Source organism: Vigna unguiculata, chromosome 8, assembly GCF_037176805.1.
Source record: "Vigna unguiculata cultivar grain cowpea cultivar isolate G323 ecotype 2 chromosome 8, ASM3717680v1, whole genome shotgun sequence".
In the NCBI taxonomy this organism is placed as follows: Eukaryota; Viridiplantae; Streptophyta; class Magnoliopsida; order Fabales; family Fabaceae; genus Vigna; species Vigna unguiculata.
In genome coordinates, this window is record NC_140799.1 from 21,510,998 (window position 1) to 21,534,973 (window position 23,976).

The following is a 23,976-nucleotide window of genomic DNA, read 5'->3' on the forward strand; positions in this document are numbered from 1 at the left end:
TTGAGTCATAGGATTATGACTAGATAATTGAAATTGTGCTATAAATTGAATGTTGAGTGTTTGAGGTCCTTTAGGACCTGTCCAAAATGCCAAAACTAGTAGTACTTGCGCTACTGGTATGGCACATGGCGACGCGGGATGAGCTGCCAGGCGATAGAGACCCAAAATAGTGGCAGTGGCCACTAAACTCATGTGGTGCCTGACAGAAGGGGCAGAGGCACTAGAAGGTGTATGGTGCTTGGCAGCGTGTGGGTTCTGCCAGGCGGTCTGGATTCAGTTCTTGCCGAGCGATGCGAGGGAGGCGCCAGACGGTTCCAGGTGCAAAAATGGATTGTGAGGAAGATTCTACACAGCTTTGGATGGAGGTCTTGAGGCAATGCTTTTTTGGGGGCTCAGTTATGAGTGTAACTTATATTGGGCTAACACGTGGCCACTCGAGGTTGTAGCCAGGTGGTTTTGGAAGTCCAATAGAGTGTGCGAGATCGTGGATCGTATTAATGAGTTCAAAAATTTTTCCTCCTCGGTGTTATCTGACGAGTTTTGTAGTCTTGGGACAAATATGGACTGCGGTTTGTATTAGGGAACTCCACTTGATTGTGTAGATTGTGACTGTGACAAGATCATTCCCATGTGTGGACTATAGGTGGTGGCCTGTAGTCGGAGGGGCGAGTAGACACTCATGATAGTAAGGATCGATTAATGTAATCATCAAAGGGTGTAGGATCAAGAGGCGTCCAGAGGAAGATACGAATGTTTGGGCCTGAGGTTTGAAGTGTATCATAAGTGTTAGGGGTTAAATTGTTATTACAATGTACCTTGTAATGTATTTTTATTTTGAGCTCACCATATCTTTGTGTGTTTAGCGATGATCATGTAACTCGTTACATGGGAGCAGATGTTGATGTAGGTGAGCATGTGGATACTTAGAGCTGGAATGGGGTCAGCATGGGAATTTTTTTACCTGGGATTATCTTTATGGATTTTATGAATTAATTTTTGTAAACAGTTACTATGAATCATTTTATATTTGTAAGCGTTGAACGTATTTATGAATTTTATCTTTTGGCGTAGATAAACTAAAGTTTTAATTTTCTCGCGATTTTGGGAAAGTGTTTCATTAATAAATGTAGTTTATTAATATTTCTATTATTTTAATTCTAAATATGTAATATCCGGCTAGGATGTGACAAGGTGGGCTCAACTTAACTTGGCCATATGTAAGCCCAACGAAACTTGGCCTAACATGGATCTGACTAGACTCTATCTGACATGGGCCTAACTTGACTCTATTTGACATGAGTCTAACTTGAGTTTATTTAATGTGGGCCTAACATGAATCGATTTGATATGGGTGCCACTCTACTCAAGCTAACATGGACATAACTATACTTGGCCCAACAAAGGCCTTACGCTACTTGAGTTGATGCAGGTTTGACTTTACTTAAACCTAAGACGGTTTAACTCCATTCAACTCGACACAATTTAATCGGGCGTGGGTGCAAATAAACTTAGATTGACACAAGCTCGACTTGACACGATCCAATTTGGGTCAACTCAACTCTGCTTGATATGGACTCAACTTGGCTTGGTCTAAGGTAAGCTCAACTTAACTAACTCCCAACTTAATTAAGCCCAAGGTGGGCCCAAATCAACTTAACCTGAGTGGAAGTCATTTAACTTAACCTGAGGTGGGTGACTTGACTCAGTCTTATATGAGTCTAAAATGGACCCTACACTACTTGGCCTAGTGGACCTAACTTGACTTATCCTAAAGTGGGCTCGACTTGACTTAGCTCGAGGTGGGTCAACTTTACTTGCTTGAGGTAGATCCTACTCGACTTGGTATGAGGTGCGTCTAACTTGACTCAGCCTAAGGTGCATCCGACTCAATTTGATTTGAGATGTGTCCAACTCGACTCAACTTGGTGATTTTCCAACTTGTCGTAGACCTAGCTTGACTCGACCTAGCATAGACTCAATTCAACTCAATCCAATGTGGACCTTATCCACCATGGTTTGACCTAAACCTCGTCTGTCCAAACCCAATCCGACTGACCTACTTAACTTGGACCTGATCCAATCCTATCCAACTTGACTTGGGAGTATGAAATAAACCTAGTGTCAAATTCATATTGAGTTTGAATTTGGATTGAGGAAATGCTTTTCATGGTATAAAGATTTTAAGTAACTTTTTTTTCTTTTTAATTTTTCAATAAGCCTTTTACTTTAAAAATGTTTCATGGGTGTTTGTTGGCATTTTGGCTCCATGAACTTTTTCTTATATGGGTTTTATGACTCCTGTAAACTTTTTGACCCCAACTCATGGGTCAGAATCAAAGCCGAGGAAGGATAGAGACGAGGAAAGGAAAATAAAAAATAACATTAGCTGCAACATCGGGGCTCGATGTTGAAGCTAGCTTAAACGATACCATCAAAGAGATCAAGCGTGGTATGAACAAGAGTGGGAAAATCTAGACCTCAATCCTGAAGTTCTAAGGTGTTACCTCCAACACACCGCACTTTGACGTGTCACGGAAGGACATACAAGAAAGATTCGGGAACATCTTTCTACAACAGCTAAAGAAGATCATGATTATACCACCACCATTCATACACATATCTAATAAGATGGTCTACAAGGTATATTCAGACTTAGTGCGTCCTCACCTTCCACCATCTATCAACATTAAGAAATTGCATCACGTAGGGGAAAGAAGGGTTTGAGATTTTTGTGTCTCAACCAGTTGAAATTACATGTTCAGTTGGAATTGTGTGCTCGGTGAACACTTTAAACGGACATTGAATCATATTTAAAATTTTATTGTCATAATATACAACATATTTAATAAAATACAAATTCTTCAAGTAAAATCTTAAATTTAATTAGAAACAACAGAAGTCGTAACTGCATCTAAGTGTAATCTTATTAAAATTATACCTTCGCGAATACACGTGAATGTGTCGCTACAAAGTGCCAATAAAGAGGACCAAAAGATTCACGGTACATATTATCATCAAAGCGTTAAGTAAAAGAGAAAGTTATACAATAAATTGTGGTGAAAAGGGTTTATATGAACCTTTCACCATCAATTAATCATAGGCCTTCCCATTTGTAATTGCGCATCCTCTCCCCTTTGCTCAACAGCAAATCTCAAGAAATCATCCGGAACAGGAATATTTAACTCTGAACATACGAGTTGGACAATTTTTCCGGTGACACCTCCAAAGGACATTTTGTTCAGTGTCACAGCAATAGAGAACTTATTGGTAACATCACAAAAACCTGTGGACCCACCCATTCCCGAGTGACCAAATGCAATTGATGATCCATCCTTAGACGTAAACCTCTTAAATCCTAGGCCAAAACCTCCATTTGGCAAAGTTAAATTCTCGTAGTCTCCTGTACCCAAGAATTCATCAATAATCCTAGGATTCCGGTAGACTTTTCCAGCAACATGGTTTCTAAGATTACTACCAATTATGCTGCTACTTGTATCGTCGCTACTGCTACTTTCTCTGTTAATATTGCTGCCCTCATCAGCCTCTAAATCATCATAACTTGAAACTTTTTCATAAGTTCTGTTAGTACTAACAGTAGGCATAGTTGTTTGCTTCCGTCCAATGCATTTTTGCTTTTTGGGGGCTTTCTGGGAAGAATTTAATTTGGGGATATGAGGATGGCTTCCAAGTAATGGCTTAGAAGCAGAAGAATGAGGTGGTGGTATCTTACCACCATCAGCTAGGGCTGCATAATAACGTGCAAGTGCCCGGGCTGATACATGTCCATTGCCTGCTGGTATGATTGCACGGCGAGCATTCAGTGTATTGAAAACAACAGGTAAAGTGGTTGCCACTTGAGCAATTTGCTGAGGTTGGAAGGTGGAGGGAAGGTCAGAACGATTATTTAGTGCTGATAGCTTGCTTAAATCATCTGTATCTACAGTCAGGGCAGCAAGACGTGATTCCACACCTAAAAATGTAAGCAATGAACCATGGTTACAATTTACAAAGAAATCAAAAGAGAAATACTATTAGAGACATTCGATAAGAAAAAAAATATATTTTCACAAAAATTGAAAGCCACTTTGTTTTTAAATTGATTCATGATTTAAAAGATTTGTACATGACAATGAAAACCATAATCAATGAAAATAACATGTTGCTTCCATGTTAACTGTACAAATATTTGAAAACAAAATAAAACAAGGTGACATTTTGTAATTATTTGTAGAAATAAAAAAATGATAGAAAAATCTGGTACTAAACAGGTTCCGAATTTCGTTACCTCCAACTACTATGGGCTACACAAAAACAAAATAAAATAACAAATATTACTCATCAAAAGTTACCTGGTGGAATCCCTACATATAGCTCCCCTTCAATATGAAGGGGGCGAATTATTGCTTCTTCAAGAATCTCCTGAAATTTCTTGCCAGATGCATGCTGTTTTTATCCAAATAAATTATTAGAACATGATAGAAACCCAACTGGTTAAGCAACATTGTGAAAAAATAATAACTTAAACCTACTGCAACCATGCCAAAATAACTATTTCATATACACAGGCAACATCAAATATGTTCTACACCAACAAACAAATTGGAGAGACATGCCATAAGCATAAACACATAATCTATACGCGTGTAAGGTGGCTATTTTAAACAAATGGTGTAACTTCACCTTGAACTTAATAAAATGGGTAAACCTTAAAGGATTTATGTGGACAGGTTGTGTTTGGAAGTATGAATTTGGGTCCAATAATTAGAAATTGAGTTTCGAAACAAAATTCATTTGTTACCTAATTTATTTTTGTTTTTTGTTGTTGTAATTTAAAATAGGACTTTTATTTTATTTTAAATCTGGTGAAAGGTATAAGAATTATTTTTTTATTCTATGCAAACTGTCCTCCATGCACGATTTCCTTTTTTTTTTAGTATTGAACACTATTGTTTTCATGGTTGGATAAGACTAAGAAACTTTTGATTGAATTGGGTTGTAAGGACAAGAAGCATGAACTTAACAAATAAAGGCAACCAGAAGTGAAAGTCACATGAATTCTGAGCCGAAAGAAATAGAGTTGACACTTGTTATAGTTATGGTAACTCCTAATAATAAGCCTCCAAAGTCCATGATGAGAACATACAACACTATTTGCGGCTTCTTTCGGGATAAGGTATGTGAGACTTTTCATTGCACATATTTAAAATTGGTAAACTCCAAATTTTACCACTGCTCTCTGTCCAAATACATGTTATGTGTTACTATTAACTAAAAAATTAAGCATAAAAAATAAAAAGAAACTCCATACACATTATTGGTGTTGGTATAAATTAAAAAAGCAGAAAAAATAGAAAGAGAAGAAAGTCCCCTATCAAAGCATGAGTTCCATATATTTCCATTGAAATCGTGTTTTAAGTCACAATTTGTATTTTATTTTTAAACTGTACATGAGATTTATTAATACATCTTCCTTGCGAACTTTTTTTCCTTTCTTTTTCACTGAAACCGTATTTTAAGCCCCAATTTGTATTTTATTTTTGTAAACTGTACATGAGATTTATTTATTTTATTTCATGTAGTGTATGGAAGTCGTGCTTTGATAGACTTTATTTTTTCTGCTTTTTTAATTAATAGCAACATATATGTGAAGTCCTTTTTCTGCTTTTGTTTTTAGTTAATTGCAACGTAAAAGATGTATAGAACTCGGAGTTTATCTGATTTAAACATGTGCAATGAAAAATCTCATAACATAACCAAACACATAGGTGAGAGTGCACTACGCTTGTAATCATGGAGTTTGGAGGCTTATCATGAGTTATCGTAACTATGACAAGTGACAACGCTTTTTTTGGGTCACAAAATTCATTTGACTTTCAATTGTGAGTTCAGTTCTTGCATGTTGTCCTAGCAATCCAATACATCCAACAAATTTCTAGCAATCTTATTCTGCAAGAGTCTCACATAGAAAACAATATTGTTCCCAAAACTATAAAAAGGAAATAGTTTATGGAAACACAATTTCCATACAATAAAAAAATAAGGCCTATACCTTGAAAAAATAAATAAATAAAATAGAAATATGTTTGAAACAGGACTTCAATAAAAGAGATTTTTAAGAAAATTAGGTATCAAAGAAATTGTTTTGAAATATGGTTTCTTATTATTTGACTCGAATTTATGCTTGGAAGCATGATTTCTTTGTTTTAAAATCGTGCTTCCAAATACGGCTTACCCACATACATAAATTTTTGAAAATTTATCCATTTCCAAAAATTGGATGTCAAATTACACCATTTGTGTAAAAAACCCGTGTAAGTTCCTATGTCCACACTCATACCCACCAATCAATCACCATATAGCTTATTCCACCATTACAAGCATGGCAAGAGTATTACAAAATATCACGCTCTTACAGTCTATTTTAGAAACAAAGTTGTATTACTTTCTTTTAAAAACAAATATTTTTCATGTCTAATATCGTCCTCTGCTTTTAACCTTAATTGCTCAGACAGTGAAGCATAAAACTGGAGAATATGTTTTGAGCAGGAATAAGAATTATATATGAATTAAAAATTGCGATTGACAAGGGGAAGGCAAAGGGAAAGCATCTCATACCTCAATGATTCCACCACACAACCAGCCAAATGATAAATAATGATAAAACTGCTCCTTGCCTGGTTCAGTCTCAGGTACTGACTGACTAATGCAATTTAAACATTCATCCCAATCAAGCATTAGAAGAGGGTTTTCTTGAGTTATGTCTCCCATGGCATTATGCAAACCAGATGTATGGTTAAGTACATGATGAACCTGAAACAGAATATTAAAACTGATGAGCCAGTAAAAGGCATTGCACCAAGCCTTAGAAAGTAAGCCAGAAGGAAAAAAAAAAAAAAAAAAAGCGTAACTGAAAGAAGTTAGTTTAGAGGAGCTGTAAAGCGTGTGGATGACAGTTATTTTACCAGGTGTTTTATATATGGACCATAACTATTAACAATTATTTTACCAGCTAATATTTTATTGGGCGGGGAGCTATGATAGCAGAGAAAAAAAAAACAAACAAACGAAACTGTACAATGTTTCTGAAAATTTACTCCTATGGGCAGTGGTCCCTGGGGGAAGGCACATAATATGAGTTTTTACTTTAGGCTCTTGAGATAAGTTGAAAGGATTAGTGATAAAATAGGTTATGGGAGATGGTATTCCCTGTTACCAGAAAAAAAAAGTATCCAAGAAGGAATATAATGAAGGCGGTGAGCTGTGACAGCAGAGAAAAAAAAATCGAAAACTGAAAAGTGTATACTGTTTCTAGAAAATTTACTCCTATGGGCAGTGTCCGCACAGGGAAAGCACAAATTAGAGTTACTTGCTCTGGATACCGTTTTGAAAGGATCAATGATAAAATGAGTATATGGTACCGCTCTCAAACCAGAAGAAAGGAACCAAGAAGGAATATAATGAGTTTGTGTGTTGATGTCCAAATATTTGTATTCTTATTTATTATAAAGAAGAGATACAATAATAAGAAGCAAGAATGAATATCTGACAATGAAAAGTATACATTTCCCTATCAAATCATATCTTTAACATAATTAAATGATATCTCTAACAATACTCAAATATCAGGACCTATTGACCATAAAACATGTTTTAACTTACTTTAAAGTGCTTACATGTTTAATAATCACAATTCATATTATAATATTATATAAATTTGAATATTTTATCCAAGAAAATGTTGATATATTAAGAATGGAGTATTGTAAATTTTATGACTTTTTCTATTGGGATTATGGACATCATTAAGTTTGGATATTGTTAAGATATCTTTAATATCTTATTTTCTGTTTCTATTATTATTATTCTTTCTATGTATTTTGGGCTTAGCACATATGTTCTTTATTATAAATAAAGCCCCTATGTGTATTTTCTACACAAGGGAGATTAATCTCAAACCATATTTTCTCGATCACACAAATGTGTGCTTTGGGGTTTACGCGATCCCAAAAAGGATACAAGTGTTTTTTCCTTCTCTTAACTGCTATTTTGTTTCAGCAGATGTCACCTTCAATGAGTCTTCATTTTACTATAAAAGTTCTTCTCATTCCACTGAGTCTCCATCTAATACCGTCGATTTTCCTAATCCTATCAATATTCTTATGATCTGTGATATTCCAGGTGTGCCTTGTATGCCGTCAGTTTCTGTTCCACCACCTCTTCAAGTTTATAGTCACCGCCATCGTCCTCAACAACCAGCGAGTGACTCACCTCAAGTGCCAACTACTATGTCTCCTCCAGGTCCGACAACTAAATCTCCCTTTCCACCAAGTGACCATTCGAAAAAAATCTGTTCGTGGTGCATTAGCCCATCCTGGTTGGCATCAGACCATGCTCGATGACTTGAGTGCGCTTCATAATAGTGGAACTTGGGAGCTTGTCCCATTACCGTATGGAAAATTTGTTGTTGGTTATAGGTAGGTTTTTGCTATTAAAGTTGGACCTAATGGTACTATTGATCGTCTCAAAGCACGTCTTGTGGCCAAAGGTTACACGCAAATCTTTGGGTTGGATTATGGTGATACTTTTTCTCCAGTGACAAAGATGGCTTCTGTTTGTTTATTTATTGCCATGGCGGCTCTTCAAAAGTGGCCTCTTTATCAATTGGACGTTAAAAACGCTTTCCTCAATGGCGATTTGAAAGAAGAGATTTATATGGAGCAACCTCCTGGGTTTGTTGCTCAGGGGGAGTCTTCTGGGTTGGTATGTCGTCTTCGCAAATCTTTATATGGCCTAAAACAGTCTCCAAGGGCCTGTTTGAAAAATTTAGCAATGTTGTTCAACAATTTGGTATGACTCGGTATGAGGCTGATCATTCAGTTTTTTATCGTCACTCAAGTGTTAGATGTGTCTACTTGATAGTGTATGTTGATGACACCGGAAGTGATAACCATGGCATCTCTCAGATGAAACAACATCTTTGTGATCATTTTCAGACCAAAGATCTCAGAAAACTCAGATATTTCTTGGGTATTGAGGTGGCATAGTCCGACAAAGATGGTATTGTTATTTCTCAACGAAAGTATGCACTGGATATTTTGGAAGAAACTAGGTTGATGAATTCAAAATTTGTTGACACACTCATGGATCCCAATACTAAACTTCTACCAAATCAGGGGAAGTCTATGTCAGATCCCGAACAGTATAGAAGATTAGTTGGGAAATTGAATTATCTTACAGTTACTCGTCCCGACATTTCCTTTGCAGTCAGTGTGGTAAGCCAATTTCTTAATTCTCCGTGCGAAGATCATTGGAATGCAATCATTCGTATATTGAAGTATATTAAAGGATCTCCTGGTAAAGGGTTGTTATATGGTTCTAAAAACCATACAAAAGTTGTTTGTTATTCAGATGTTGATTGGACAGAATCTCCTTCTGATAAAAGGTCTACATCTGGATATTGTGTCTCCATTGGAGGTTACTTAATCTCTTGGAAAAGCAAGAAACAAAGTGTTGTGGCAAGGTCTAGTGCAGAAACAGAATATAGAGCCATGGCTTCAGCCACTTGTGAGATTTTTTGGCTTAAGCAATTGCTCAAAGAGTTATAGTTTGGAGACGTTAATCAAATGACACTTATATGTGACAATCAAGCTGCTCTTCATATCGGTTCTAATCCTGTCTTTCATGAGAGGACTAAACACATTGAAATTGACGGTCATTTCATTCGAGAAAAGATTATGTCTGGAGACATCAAGACTGAGTTTGTTAACTCAAGTGATCAGTTAGCAAATATTTTCACTAAATCTTTACGGGAACCGAGAATTAGTTATATTTGTAACAAGCTTGGTACATACTATTTGTATGCACCAACTTAAGAGGGAGTGTTAAGATATCTTTAATATCTTATTTTCTGTTTCTATTGTTATTATTCTTTCTATGTATTTTGGGCGCCCATATGTTCTTTATTATAAATACAGCCCGTATGTGTATTTTCTACACAAGGGATATTAATCTCAAACCATATTTTCTCTATATTTAATAGATATTGTCATATCTAATTATGTCTTCCTCAGTTATAAGGAGCATGTAATTGTTTCTGCAAACATGGTTAGACCCAAACTTCTCATCACATCTGAAACATAATTCTTTCTTGATCTTATCTTGCATCTCTTTGTCAGATAATTTCCTGAAAGTAGCCCCACTTTTTCGATTCCCTCCCTATTACTGTTCAAGCTATTAGTTATTTTTGTTGTTTCCCCTTTTCCTATACTATAGTTAATGGTTGTAATTGGATTTCCCATATCTCAAGAAAAACTTCTAGTCATCATATATGGCCTGTATCCATTGCTGCCCTTGTTAGGATACATTCAGATTCAATAAAAATTAGTCATTCATTTTTTAAGCTTTCATAATTCAATTTAACCCCGCTCTTAAACTCAACATATATCTCTAACATGTATCACGGTCCAAAGCAGTTGAGAAGTGGCAAATGGGTCTAGGTCTGGAAGATCAACTGTTGAGTAGTGGCAATTTTCATATGAAGCAGATCTAGATTTGCAGGCCTGATCCTCCTTTGACCCGGTTATTAGAAACCCTTAAATTCCCTTTTCTTCTTCATATGCAAGTGAAGTTAACTCTCCCGCTTATCAATTCTTCTGCAATTCTAACTTCTCTCTCTGGATGATATGACTGATGTCATATTATCCTCCAACAAATGCTCTTACTATCATATAAAGAACGTAGTAAATGAAAAGTAAATGCATTTCTCGTCTTAGAAATAGAAAATACATTTAAAACTTGCCATAAAAGTAAGAAGGAGGATTTAGAATTTCCGTTCTCACTAAAGTCTCTTGGGGGTCCTGCATTCAATGTTCACTTGTGTTGCGGTTGGAGCATATAATTTGTATTGGTAGTCCGGCCTTCTAAGTTTGTACGTAATGAGGCTGGTGCATATAAGTTTTATGCTCAATCTTAAGGGAAATGCAAAGATAATACATTTTTTAGATAATACATTTTTTACAGCATCTCTCTCACTTCAGCATTCCTTTCTCATTAGAAAATTAGATAATACTTTTTTTACAGCATCTCTCTCACTTCAGCATTCCTTTCTCATTAGAAAATTAGATAATACTTTTTTTACAGCATCTCTCTCAGTTCAGCATTCATCTCTCATTATTATCATTAAAAATAACAAAACTTCAGTAGGGAGAAAATTCAATATCAGACCTTAATGACATCCTTCCCATTTGATCCAAATCCAGGCCATATATTTGCTACATTGTCTTCAAGGTTTAGTTGTCTGTAAGATAAGCAAGCAGACACTTATTTCAAGTTAAAAGCAGAGAGAGTACATGACGTTACAAAGTTAAATAAAGTATGAAGTATGATTTTAAACTTTCGATAACAATTTACAAACACGAATCTTAATTAAATCAAAGAAATCATTCCTGAGTAACAGAAATGGCGCTAACATAGGAACTTTGATAGTATTTAAAACTGAGTAATTACATACAACAACTAGATTGCATAGGTAATCTTTCTTAAATAATTAAAGCATACAAAAAGGCAGTCAAACAATATGGAAAAAAAAAATATTTTTAACTCTAGGAAAGAGACAAACGTGATCAATTCCTTATTTCTACACTTATAAGATTTATCTTAAGCGTAATCATACAAATATCAAAGCTTAGTGAAGCGATCATTGTAATCATCAGCATAAAGGCCGAATTAATTCTGGAATAAAAAATTAGCATATGCTCAGATGTGTGTGAATCAATAAATCGTGAGGAATGTAAAGAGTGAGTTTACTGTTCCAAGCCCTTGTTTATATATATGACTTTAATGTTATAGGTATTCCCGCTGAACATTAAGATAACCAAAAGGTTATCTAGATATGAAGGTGCACTTCAAAGGAGCTCAAAGAGGGGAGTAGAAGATTCAATTGGAACTAAGAAATCAATACAACTAGAAAAGAACAATTATAGGTGGAAGCATAAAGGAAAAAAAGAACATAAAAACATGAAAATAAATGGAACAAAAGATGGAAAGAAAAGAAGGGGAAAGGGAAGAAAGGTGGTCACGCCAATTGGGGGTACTAAGCCATCCAAGATGAGTGGTTGTGCTGCCACTTGAACCTTATAGCTTAAGATGAGAGTAAGGGGAGCTCAAGAACACTCAAGAAACTCTCTCAAATCCCTCTAGAAATGGTTGAACATAATAACTTTACTACTCAAAATATTCAACTCTTTACAAGTGATGGGGAGACCTTCTTAAATAAGCAATGGGAAGGGACTCCTAGAAGAACTATAAAGATGGGGAGGGCTATCTAGCAAAAGGAGAAGGACTACCTAGCAAATACAAAAAGTGTCTTCTAGAAAATCCTAATGATGAAGGAGACAAAATATTCTCCAAATTACAAAATCATCATAAAGGTGCATTCTCTCTCCTCCATGTGGGCATGGTGACCCCCACTCCAAGATGCTCTCCTTTTGCACTTCCAAGGGTCTCCTTATTTCTAAGATTCTTCTCGAAGGTGACATACTCAACAAGGAGGTCCCACTAGCAACCCTCCCTCCTAATCAAGCTTATTTTCCTTGAACTCCTTCCTTCATCTTTGGTAGGAGTTAGGGGCTCTCATCAATCTTACTATTAACACTAGGATTATGTATTTAAAAACAGTCTCATAATTACAGGGATTTGTTTCCTTAGAATTAGCTCTCTATATTTCCTAAAATAAATAGCAGGCTCATGCATTTATAGGTCCAATGACCTCATTATTGTAATATAGAAGAAATAAGTATTCTTTTTAAATTCTGAGATTATATTAGTTGGGAGATATCATTTGAAGGTAAATATCAGCGTAACACTACGAATAAGATAAACCTATCTTGGCATGAACCATTAGACAAATGTAAGTTTTATTGTCAACAAGTAATTCAGCACAGCCCGGTCCCTTTTCTATGTGAAATTAAAACTTTATATTTTAACAAACAAGAAATTATAGCAACAAAAAGAGGTACACAAACTATATGGTCAAAGAATTTTACAACATACCCATTGTCAACCATCCAATGTACCATTCCTGCTGTGATACCCTTTGTAACAGAGAACACTGGAAAAAGGCTATCAGGCTTAACTGGACGTGGATCATATTTACCAAGTACTCCTGCAGCAGTGTCAATTATGACCTCTTCATCTTTGTATGCACATACCTTTAACAGATTATTCAGAATTTAGTAAAACAATTGAAAAATACATAACCTATTTGTTTGACTCTTGACATCATATGCACAACACCAACAATAAGAGTAAAAAATGTGAACCCTCAATTATATTTAAAACAAAATGGAACATTTGGCTCAACAACAGTAGTAGACCGAGATACTAATACAGGGGAATGCAAAGATTCTGTTAACCATGGACTCATCAATATATAATTAGTATACAAAATTTAAAAGGATGATTGAATGAGATTGCTTGAGTGAAAAGCTCTCAGCCAAGGGAATGTATATGCAGGATTATTACAAAGGAATTGATAAGAATGCAATTTACCAGAGAAAATAATTATGGTAATTACATTTCTTAAGCAGCAATGTATGCTTTTGGAAAGTAGAAGAACTATTATTTTCGTGTGGTCCCAACTGCCAACACCACTAAGGCTCAGATACAGTCTAAATTCAGTGCTTTACAAATATGGCTTCTTCTTTGTTTTAGTCCCTTATTTAAAAGTACAAAATAATCAGCTTTTAGTCGCTCTTGATGTGATAGTTAGTGACTAAACAAAGATTTGTAAAAAGTAAAGACAAAAAATGGTAAAGTCGATAGGGACCGAAACTAATAGATGTCTTCTATTTCTAAAATAAATACTAATCTGAGTATAAATAATCCTCACAATATGTACATCTGAAAAAGAGAAAGCCCAGAATAAATAAAATCTCTTTCAATATGGCAACAATCATAAAAGCTTAACTAGTTAGATGAAACATGCCCCCTCATACACGAATCCTTTGGGCTTGAAGGGTGGAAAATGTCCAAGCCCACTCTAAATGCTGAAATTCAAGTTTCTCTAGAAGAACAGGAACTACAAGGATTGAAATCCTAATCAGACGATCATAGAGACTCTAATACATAGTCAAGAGAAACTATCCCAAAAGCTTGAGTTACTGATTAGAAGCCCAAAAATTGCTCGTTATTTTCATACACTATAGTACCGTATAGAGAGTTCAACTTGTGAAGTCGTCCAATTCTAGTTTTGTTATATAGTTGGATCATATTCAGTAATCTAGTTAGATATGATCTCATATCTTATCCCTTTGTTCAATTATCTACATCAAGAGTTCCTTTGTATTCTTCTAAGTTCAATAAAACATATTTTCAATTTTCTTAGTTTCTTTCTCTACAATTCTAACATAAATCTAGAAGCCTAAAATATTCTTTAATTATTGATTTCAAAAAAGTTCAGTACACTCCAGTCTCTGATCTCGTGCAGATAAGCTACCTGCAGTATGGACTACACAAAAGAGTTCCTTCCATATAAACTGATGATAATAAATACATGATATGAAATGTTTATAAAATATGTTCTAATAATTCTGATCCTAATTATTAGATATTGCTATAGTTATAAAGATCCCAGTGCAAGCTTTACTAAGTATAAGACTAAAGTAACTCGCAATTAAAATTACAATCTCAAACTCTCAAGGACTATAGTGGAGCCTTAATCATGTGGATAAACTAAGAACGTTAGGATTTTATGGTTCTAAATAAACTAGGAAGATCAAATCCTAAAATTAAGGAAATTCTTAGTTAATCTTGAGTCAAGCGATTTGCCTTCCTCTTTATCTTTTTTCTATTTTATAGGATTCTAATTCCCTACTGTTAAACTCTAGATACAAGAGAAAAATTGATCTGAAATTCTGTGTTTCTAAGGCAACATAGATGCTTTATTTATAATAAGAAAAAGGAATCAATTCAATAAATAGAAGAGATTTGATATCCTCCAATAACAAAGATATAATACGGGTATAAATAAAAGCACTTGGAATGTTAGGAATTCAATAAAACATATTTAAATTAAATATTTATTATATAGGATTAGCTCTTTATTTCTACAATTTTAACACTCCTAGTCATATGTACTCAGCTTGTTACAAATATAATTGATCCTCAATCCTCCTAGAGACTTGGTGAATATGTTAGTCAATTGTTTATTAGAGTTGATAAATCTAGTGATGATATCTCTAGACTATAGTTTTCTCTGATAAAATGACAATCCACCTATATACTTTTTGTCCTTTCATAGAAGACAGGATTAGAGACACTGTTTAATGTTGCCCGATTGTTACATACAAGGTGCATTTGGGAACTTTCTTCAAAAAAAAATTTTGAGTTGTTTAAGCCATGTGAACTCATGTCCTTGCCCTCCCTGAATTCTACTTCTACACTTATCTTCCTACAACATTTTGTCTTACTTTTCCACAATTACTTCTAATAGGAACATAGTACCCTGAAGTGGAGCATCATTCGCTTAGTGACCTTGCTCATGTAGCATCAAAATACCCAAAATTTTAATATTTCCCTTATAAATAAGGCCTTTAATAGGATCATCTCCTTTTTTTTTTTTCTATAATTATAACAACATATGATTAAGGAATTTGCCTGTCATAAATAAATTAAGACATTATCTTTAGAAAATATTGGGGTATCTTATATGATCTTAGGATTCTTTTTTCTATCTTTTATATTTTTATTTATTTACTTATTTAATTAGGATCTTTATAATTTTAGGAATATGTCATTAGAATATGACTTATAGGCATATCATATGATGTATATAGTAGAAAAATATTGTATAATTATTTGAATTTATTGCCAGCAGCCTATTAAAATGAACTCTATTGTGTGGTCCATACACACAGTTTTCAGCATCTCTAAAATCCAATATGCTCTGCTTCAGATAGTCTCCCTCTGTTTTTCTTATTTAAATTGTACTTGCCAGCTGTTACCACTAGAATCAATAAAGAAATTATTTCTAAAAATCAATTAAGGATAACAACGTGCACCTGGATTCCAAGTATTTTATCATTGTTTCCCAAATCAATTAAAAGCTGCCTCAGTTTGGATTCTACTTCAGAATGAACTGGTGAATCAAAAATCCATTTGTCATTTACTGATGGTCCTCTACTAATGTATCTGACAAATGTGCCAAAGTTCAGCCACAAATGAAACAAGCATGTAATAAATACCAATCAGAAAAAATTTCAAAAGGCTCACCCACTCAAAACTGACTCCGCAAATGGCCTCATAATGTCCATATATACTATTCGAACATTCATGGAGGATGAAAGACCTACATCCACATCAGGTAAGTAAAATAAGACGTGGGGAGCAAATAAGCATTACCATGGTATCACAGTGGAAAACAGCAGACCTCTTAGAAGATTAAGAACCCTTCCAAATATTACAATATCACCAGGAAATGCATCAACCTGACAAAATATTTTCAAAACAATTTACATTGTACCTAAAATACAGTCAGTAACATAATTTTGGAACAATTGGAAAATGCAAGTTTATATCTGAACTCACAGGATTAAAGCGTTTCATTTCCTTTTTGTCAAGGTTCATTTTCTCCTGTATAACCTTCATATTTTTGTCCCTTTGTTCAGCTAGAGATTTCATTGTTTTCTTAGTAATGGAAGAATACACCACAATTAGGGAGAAGCTAAATCTCAGAAAACTGAAGAAACCACAGTATACATCAGGAGCTAAAGGCACACTTACATGGTATTCATTTGCGGGTGTTGTCGAACGAAAAAATACGGTTGTTACTTCCATTGCCTGTTCTGGTATGTCCAGACGCAACTTAAGCCCCATTTCTGCAAAGGCAGACAGAAGGGCCACATGGTCCCCCTTTAACAAAAGGGTTTGCATACTCAGTCATTGTTTAGAACTCAGTCATTGTTTAGAAAGATCTTCTGGAGCAGTTAAGGGAAGCTTGTACAAATGCTAACAATTCAATAAAAACTGTAATAAAAAATGTAAAAAAAAAAAAGAAAAGAAAAAGTGTTACTAAAGTAAAGATGAACTAGACATTAAAAGCTTTTGTTCCTGAATCTTACAAACACATGATTGTGAGCCTTTTGCCATGAGTGCACTAGTACAAAACCACCCATACCCAATCAATTAGCTTGTTTTGCTAGGTACTCAGGTGAGGTTGGGAAAATGGCCTTTGTGCCTCTAATAGTTCCTTTAGAAGCCAACATGTTGCAACGAACTCATTGCCATTTAAAAGCCTCCGTTTTGTTGTCCTCAAATTATCATTGGAAAAATACAGAAAATGAATGACATGAAAATCAAAGTGCAGTCAATTTGTGAAAGAGTGGCCTTAACACCATGTCAAATATATCAACCAAAATTGTGAAGCTATTACTGTAAAAACTGTGATTGTTGCTAACACATTCTCAAAAGTTTTATTCTACATCGTTATACTACCTTACTATTAATTCTAGGACGTATATGTAGAAGAATTCCCATAATCACAGGAACTTGTCCCCTAGAATAAGTTTTCCCTATTTCCTTAAATTGTCACTGGGCTCCTGTATACATAAATATGATGTATGTATCTCATCAAATAAAATATAACATTATTCCTTAACTTGAGAATTACAACTAATTATAACAGATTAAAACCAATTAAGCTTATCTGAAATCATTATCACTTAATACAATATAACTGAATTAAACCACAAAAAATCTTCAACAAGACACATTCATCTAAACTTTGGCTTGATTTATCGCACTCCCCTCTAAAACCAAAGATGGGATCGGCTAGCAGCTCAAGTAACTTTACAATAAAAAATGGGGTGAGATGGGAAAGAGTAAGCTAGGATCCAAGGAAGTCCACCTTCACCAGAAAATGGAAGTTATAACCACTAGACAGACTATATATGATATTAGTATTATACACATGAACAGCACTAAAGTGTGAACCAACCTCTGCAGAGGCCAAAAACATCTTTGCAAGTGCTTGCTTAATGGTGCTTGATAGTCTCTTCGTAAGCCCAAAGTCAAGTAAAATGGGACGATGAGGAGATTCTTTGCTCACAAGAAAATTTCCTGTAGTAGAACGAAAAAATTCACTATCAAATGGAAAAATTATAAGTGTACAGAATGTTCTCGTAAAGTTTCAACAAAAAAATTAAAATACCATACATGTGTACATCATTTGCACCAGCACATGGAGCACAAACATAGAGGGAGAGAGAGAGAGAGTACCTGGATGCGGATCACCATTGAAAAACCCATCAACATATATTTGGTGGGCATAGGCACGAGTAATCTCCTCGACAATCTTTTGTTTATTTACTCCAAAAGCTTCTAGTGATTCTAGATCATTCAACCGAATGCCATCCATGTATTCCAAAACAAGGACTTTTTCTGTAGACTATCATTCCAAGCAACCAGGTTTTAAAAATAGGAAAACTTATGGAAAAAAGATAAAAGCATAAGAATAAACATGAAGAACATTTCATTTTGAACCCCTCGCAAACTAAAGGTACCAACACTTAACCACCCACTAGAAGTTTGCACTAACCATGATATAGGAACGTATAAGCTAATCAACCTATAATGAAGTAAAAAAACAAACAAAAATTACTTCAGAAAGGGACCTTATAGGGAAATATGTAAAATTCAGGGTACATCTATTCTCAAATAGAAATATGCAAACGTCTAATTCAGGGTACATCTATTCTCTATGATGCCTGATTTCTAACATCTTCATTGCATTTTGAATATTTCAATCAAACATTTTACAGATAAAAATTGAATATACCTGAATTACATCTGGGATCAAAACATCCACTCTATTAGCACTCATAATTCCATCATATTGCTTTCTGCAGCCAAGATTTGTAGCCACTGTTCTAGTGTTTTCTACAGAAACAAATGTGCTAGTAAGAAACACACTTTAAGTGATGCTTGGGAAATGTAAACAAATAAAGCCTGCTTACTGAGATGACTAAACAAGGGAATGCAAAAATCACCAGATTAAGACACCCCCTCTCGCAATAAGTTAGTTTTCAAATCTCTTGGAATTTGAGCTAAAGGACCTTGCCCAACTTGGGCCATATCGGTTTTTGCCAGTCCTCTCTTGTCTTTAATTATATTAATTTGTTGTAGGACAAATATCTCAATGACAGTTATAACTATAACAGTAGGCATCTTATAGGTTCCAAGGTTCTGCTCTAAAAGTATAAAAATGTAAGCAGAAGTTGTGTTGTACAATTGATAAATATAAAAAAAAAAAATACATGATTTTCTCTGAGAACTTGGACCAAGGACCAAACTCAGTCACACCAAATCGATTTCTAAGGTGAAAATTGCCTGAGCTTGATAGGTCATTTAAATCACATCTCAATTCAATGCAAGACTAAACACTACCATTGACGCTACAATTAAGGTAGACCAAAAAGAAGACACAACTAAAGTGGAGTAGGAGCGCACCTAAGAATACACTTGAATAATGAGGGAAAAAAAATATATTATTAATTTCAATCAACCTCATTACATTTTGAGCTCCTCTATTTGTAATTGTTAAAAAAACTCTAAGGAAGACAGAAACATTGGGCTAAAACTGTGTATTTCTCAAACAAGGGTGCTTTATTTATATTCAGAAAAAGAAATCAATACAATAAATAGAGAAGATTTGATATCATCAACCTCCCTATTTCTATAATTATTACTATATTCTTGATTACATAAGATTAGCTCCTAATTTCTATATTATAAATAGTAACAATCACATTAAACAAAGGAAATTAAATCCATTAGAATGAATGTAAGGATTCTAAGGATATTTTATTTTAATTACCACCGAGAAATTAGGATATTTGTATCTGTTAGGTAAGGAAATAATGAGAGTGGAATGTGTGATAGAGAAAGGCCGTCTTTAGGGGTCATAACATATCATTGTTATCGATATCGAAAAATATTGGAGACCCCAAAAATCCTTTATGAAATTATAACGAAAAACATAATGGGTTATGACCCCAAGCATATCTCTAATCCTCGTGAAACCAAGTACCACCTTTGAGACTGCAATTAAGAAATTTCCTAAACTAACCATAACTAATTCTGGTAGGAAATACCACAATAAAGGGGGGTTTCAAAATATAATACTTTGTCATTAGCCATCAATGACTATAAATCATAAATTTCTAAACATATTGGCCAAATAATGCCCTTAAGAAAGTTTGTGCTAAACCCCGAGACAAAATAGACCAAAGATATTCTCAAGCATAAATTTAGATCTACAGCTTCAAATTCAAACTTTGGAAAAGATCTGAAAATACCAGCTTCATGATTGAAGTCAAGTTCCTTAGGAGCTTCTTTGCACCATTCATCAATCATAGGGTTAAAGTTATATTGTGGCTCAGCCCATGCAATCCAATCAACAATTGACTTTGCATTTTTTAAGTCCTGAAAAGAAAAATGTAGGCACAAAAATCTTTTGAAAGGCTCCATTTGACCTCTTTATCTATATATTCAAAGAATAAGAAACAAACCTCCAGTATAACTGTCTTGATACCATCATGTTGAACTTTAACTACCACTTCCTGTCCGTTGAGCAGAGTCGCTCGGTGCACTTGTGCTATCTGCATAAATGTGTCACACGGATACAATTCACTCAACTAAATTAAGGAAAACAGTGAACTTAAAAATATTTTTTATCTGTTATATAATCATCCTCTAGAAGAAAAAATATCCTTAAAATCTTACTGATGCTGTTGCCAAAGGTTCGTTGACAAAATCAGCAAATAACTCATCCATTGATTTCCCCAACTCTTTCTGTATGGTGCCATAGACCTTGCATATATAAACTAAATTCAGAAGTCTAGAAGCAGTAGTGACTCAAGAAATAAACTGAAATTCTCAAGTAGGTTAGCAAATGAGGCCCTTATTCTTGTTCAAAGATTGTCTACGCCCAACTAAGTTTCATTTTCAACAGCAAAGTGATAATTTCACAGCCAACAAAAGTACAAAAAATTCAATTCTTATAATACCCACTTAATGAATAATGTCATCTCCAATGCTCAAAATATGCAGGATATTTTTATTAAAATCACAGAATGTATATGTTTTCCTAAATGCATTTTTTTCCTTCATAGCATAAACTAAAACAATTTTTAAATAAAATATTTGAAGAAAAACCTCTTCCAAGGGTCTAGGAGGAAGAGAGTCTTGTAACTGCTTCAAAAGACGTATATAAGCAGCAGGAAGCACATCTGCGCGAGTTGACATATATTGCCCAAGTTTAACCCATAAGCCTTCCATCTCTATTATCAGTTTTAGAACACGCTTAGCATTACGCTCGTGAGCCTTCTCCCACAATGCAGCTTGTCTAGATTTGCTAGTCCATTTGTCACGTTGTTGTACACCCTATGGAGATCCATTGAAGAGAGCAAAAGTTCAATAGACCTACTTATTTAAAATACAACAACTGGCGTAATCAACAAAACTCACCTTATAATCTACGTAAATTACTATTGCCATTGTAAATACCCTAATCCGTCTTCTGTAAATATCTCCCCACCCCATTCTCGCAGGCAAGCTACAACACATAATCAAGCAAATCAAGAACCAAGAGAGTTAAACAAAAGAAAACAGAGTAAAATTTCCCCTTAAGCATTTTAACAAATAAAGTTAGGACAACTTGATTGTTGAATGAAATATTCGTGTAGAATACAGAAAGAGCATGTAGAGCAGTGCGATGCAAATAACTAGTAAACATATAGAACAAAACAACTTTGATATCATTTAACATCTAAATAAAATACCCCATAGCTCAAATTTATTGAAATTAGTATTTCCAGTATTAAATATCCAAATAGTTAGAAATTAGAAGTCAATGTCCTAGAGCATATAATGTTCGTCCTACAGTAAATTGGATATATTGAGAAAAACAAGAAGAAAATCACAGTGTAATTGGAAATTTTAATGTATGATCTTTTCAGCTACTGCCACTGCTATGCAAATAGAACAAATAACTAATAAACATATAGAACAAAACAACTTTGATATCATTTAACATCTAAATAAAATACCCAATAGCTCAAATTTATTGAAATTAGTATTTCCAGTATTAAATATCCAAATAGTTAGAAATTAGAAGTCAATGTCCTAGAGCATATAATGTTCGTCCTAACAGTAAATTGGATATACTGAGAAAAACAAGAAGAAAATCACAGTGTAATTGGAAATTTTAATGTATGATCTTTTCAGCTACTGCCACTGCTATGCAAATAGAACAAATAACTAATAAACATATAGAACAAAACAACTTTGATATCATTTAACATCTAAATAAAATACTCCATAGCTCAAATTTATTGAAATTGGTATTTCCAGTATTAAATATCCAAATAGTTAGAAATTAGAAGTCAATGTCCTAGAGCATATAATGTTCGTCCTAACAATAAATTGGATATATTAAAAATAAATTGGATATATTGAGAAAAACAAGAAGAAAATCACAGTGTAATTGGAAATTTTAATGTATGATCTTTTCAGCTACTGCCACTGCTATGCAAGTTCTTCTTCCCGGAAAATTTTCAAAAGTACCATCGAAATTTAACTTGTTGTCAAAAATATCTCTCCTGCAAGAAGACGGTCATTTCTTAAACCCAAAGTAAACTTTTGATCCCAAAATTTTGGTTCATTTCTTAAACCCAGAATGAAGTGTTCATCCCGAAATTGAACAACCCCATCCAACAATGATTAAATAATAATAATAATAATAATAATAATAATAATAATAATAACAATAATAATAATAATAATAATAACAATAATAATAAAACAATCTCGTTCAAGGAAGAACCGACATGTCACTCTTACATATTCAATAAACCGTGTACCAATGCATCATCGATGATTAAAAATTGTGGAACATATCGAAATTCAAGCGAAATTGGGAACATCCATCACCGTTAACGGAGGGATTTAAATAGATATAATTCAATGGATGAGTGAGAACTGAAACGCATCAAAAAGAGAACGGAAACAGAGTAGATGAAGGGTTGAGATGCAGTTTTGGGGAAAACGGGGAGAAGTGCGGTAGTGAGGTTATTTACCTTCGAAAGAAGAAAGGAAGAAGAGAGCACTTGAGAAACTGTGGTTTTGTGTTGTGTGATGTGAGTTAAGGAGGTATGAGTTTTGGAAACTAAATAAATATTGTTTAAATATTTATTTAAAGAAGTCTCCAATCTTTTGCATGTTTGAAAAGTACGAAGATTGGAATATTTATTAACAGATTATTGAATTTTAGAAACATTTATTTTAGAAAACAATAATTAATTATTATTCTTTTATAAAAGGCGTAGGAAAATTCTATTTTACTATAATGGAAGAAACTGGGAAATTCATTTCACATAGTCTCACTTTAACTTCTAGTTTTATATTTAAAATTCTTTCTTAATAATAATATCAAAAGTTAATCTATACATTTAAATATAAAGATGTCAAAATAGATTTTTAACATGTGAGTTGTGGGTATGAGTCAGATTAGATAAAATAAAATTCATTTTTTTTAAATAAATTGAATTGAACCCAATTTATTTAACTCATAGATTAATCAAGTAATTTATCTAAATTAATCCACCAAATTTAATTCTTTTATTATAAAAAATTAAATTGAAATAAATTTATGAAATAAACTGTAAAAAGAAAAACATTCATTAAAGAAACCTACTAACCTACCAAGTGGATCAGACCAGAGTTAAAAAAATATTAGTTCACCAAAAAATAATTCTATACATACATATATATATATATATATATATATATATATATATGAATGAGAAGCATTTTAAATTAGAAATATGATTCTTGAAAACCTATCATGATAACCCGAAATAAATGTTTCTTAGTATTCTTAAATTGAGCTAAAACATTTAAAATTTTATTTTTTTTAATTTG

At 33.8% G+C, this 23,976-nt stretch overlaps 1 protein-coding gene across 4 annotated transcripts; it reads right to left on the reverse strand.

Annotated features, from left to right (window-relative positions):
• Positions 1-2,906: 2,906 nt before the first annotated feature.
• LOC114193848 (ABC1 family protein) lies at positions 2,907-23,259 on the reverse strand. Of its 4 annotated transcripts, none has more exons than XM_028083798.2 (19): positions 23,133-23,259; positions 21,523-21,610; positions 21,211-21,438; positions 20,779-20,865; positions 20,565-20,654; positions 20,352-20,478; positions 18,833-18,933; positions 18,274-18,442; positions 17,993-18,114; positions 16,780-16,908; positions 16,585-16,683; positions 16,427-16,484; positions 16,270-16,345; positions 16,059-16,188; positions 13,051-13,208; positions 11,224-11,296; positions 6,616-6,810; positions 4,350-4,443; positions 2,907-3,970 (listed from the first exon to the last, which is right to left on the reverse strand). In XM_028083798.2, exons 2-19 carry the CDS (start codon positions 21,595-21,597, stop codon positions 3,087-3,089), a joined length of 2,895 nt encoding a protein of 964 aa, XP_027939599.1. In that variant the 5' UTR covers positions 21,598-21,610; positions 23,133-23,259; the 3' UTR covers positions 2,907-3,086. The 4 variants fall into 4 exon arrangements, with proteins under 4 accessions (XP_027939599.1, XP_027939598.1, XP_085521489.1 ...); XM_028083797.2 differs by lacking the exon at positions 23,133-23,259 and adding an exon at positions 22,897-23,124; XM_085665363.1 differs by lacking the exon at positions 23,133-23,259 and adding an exon at positions 22,534-22,653.
• Positions 23,260-23,976: the final 717 nt, after the last annotated feature.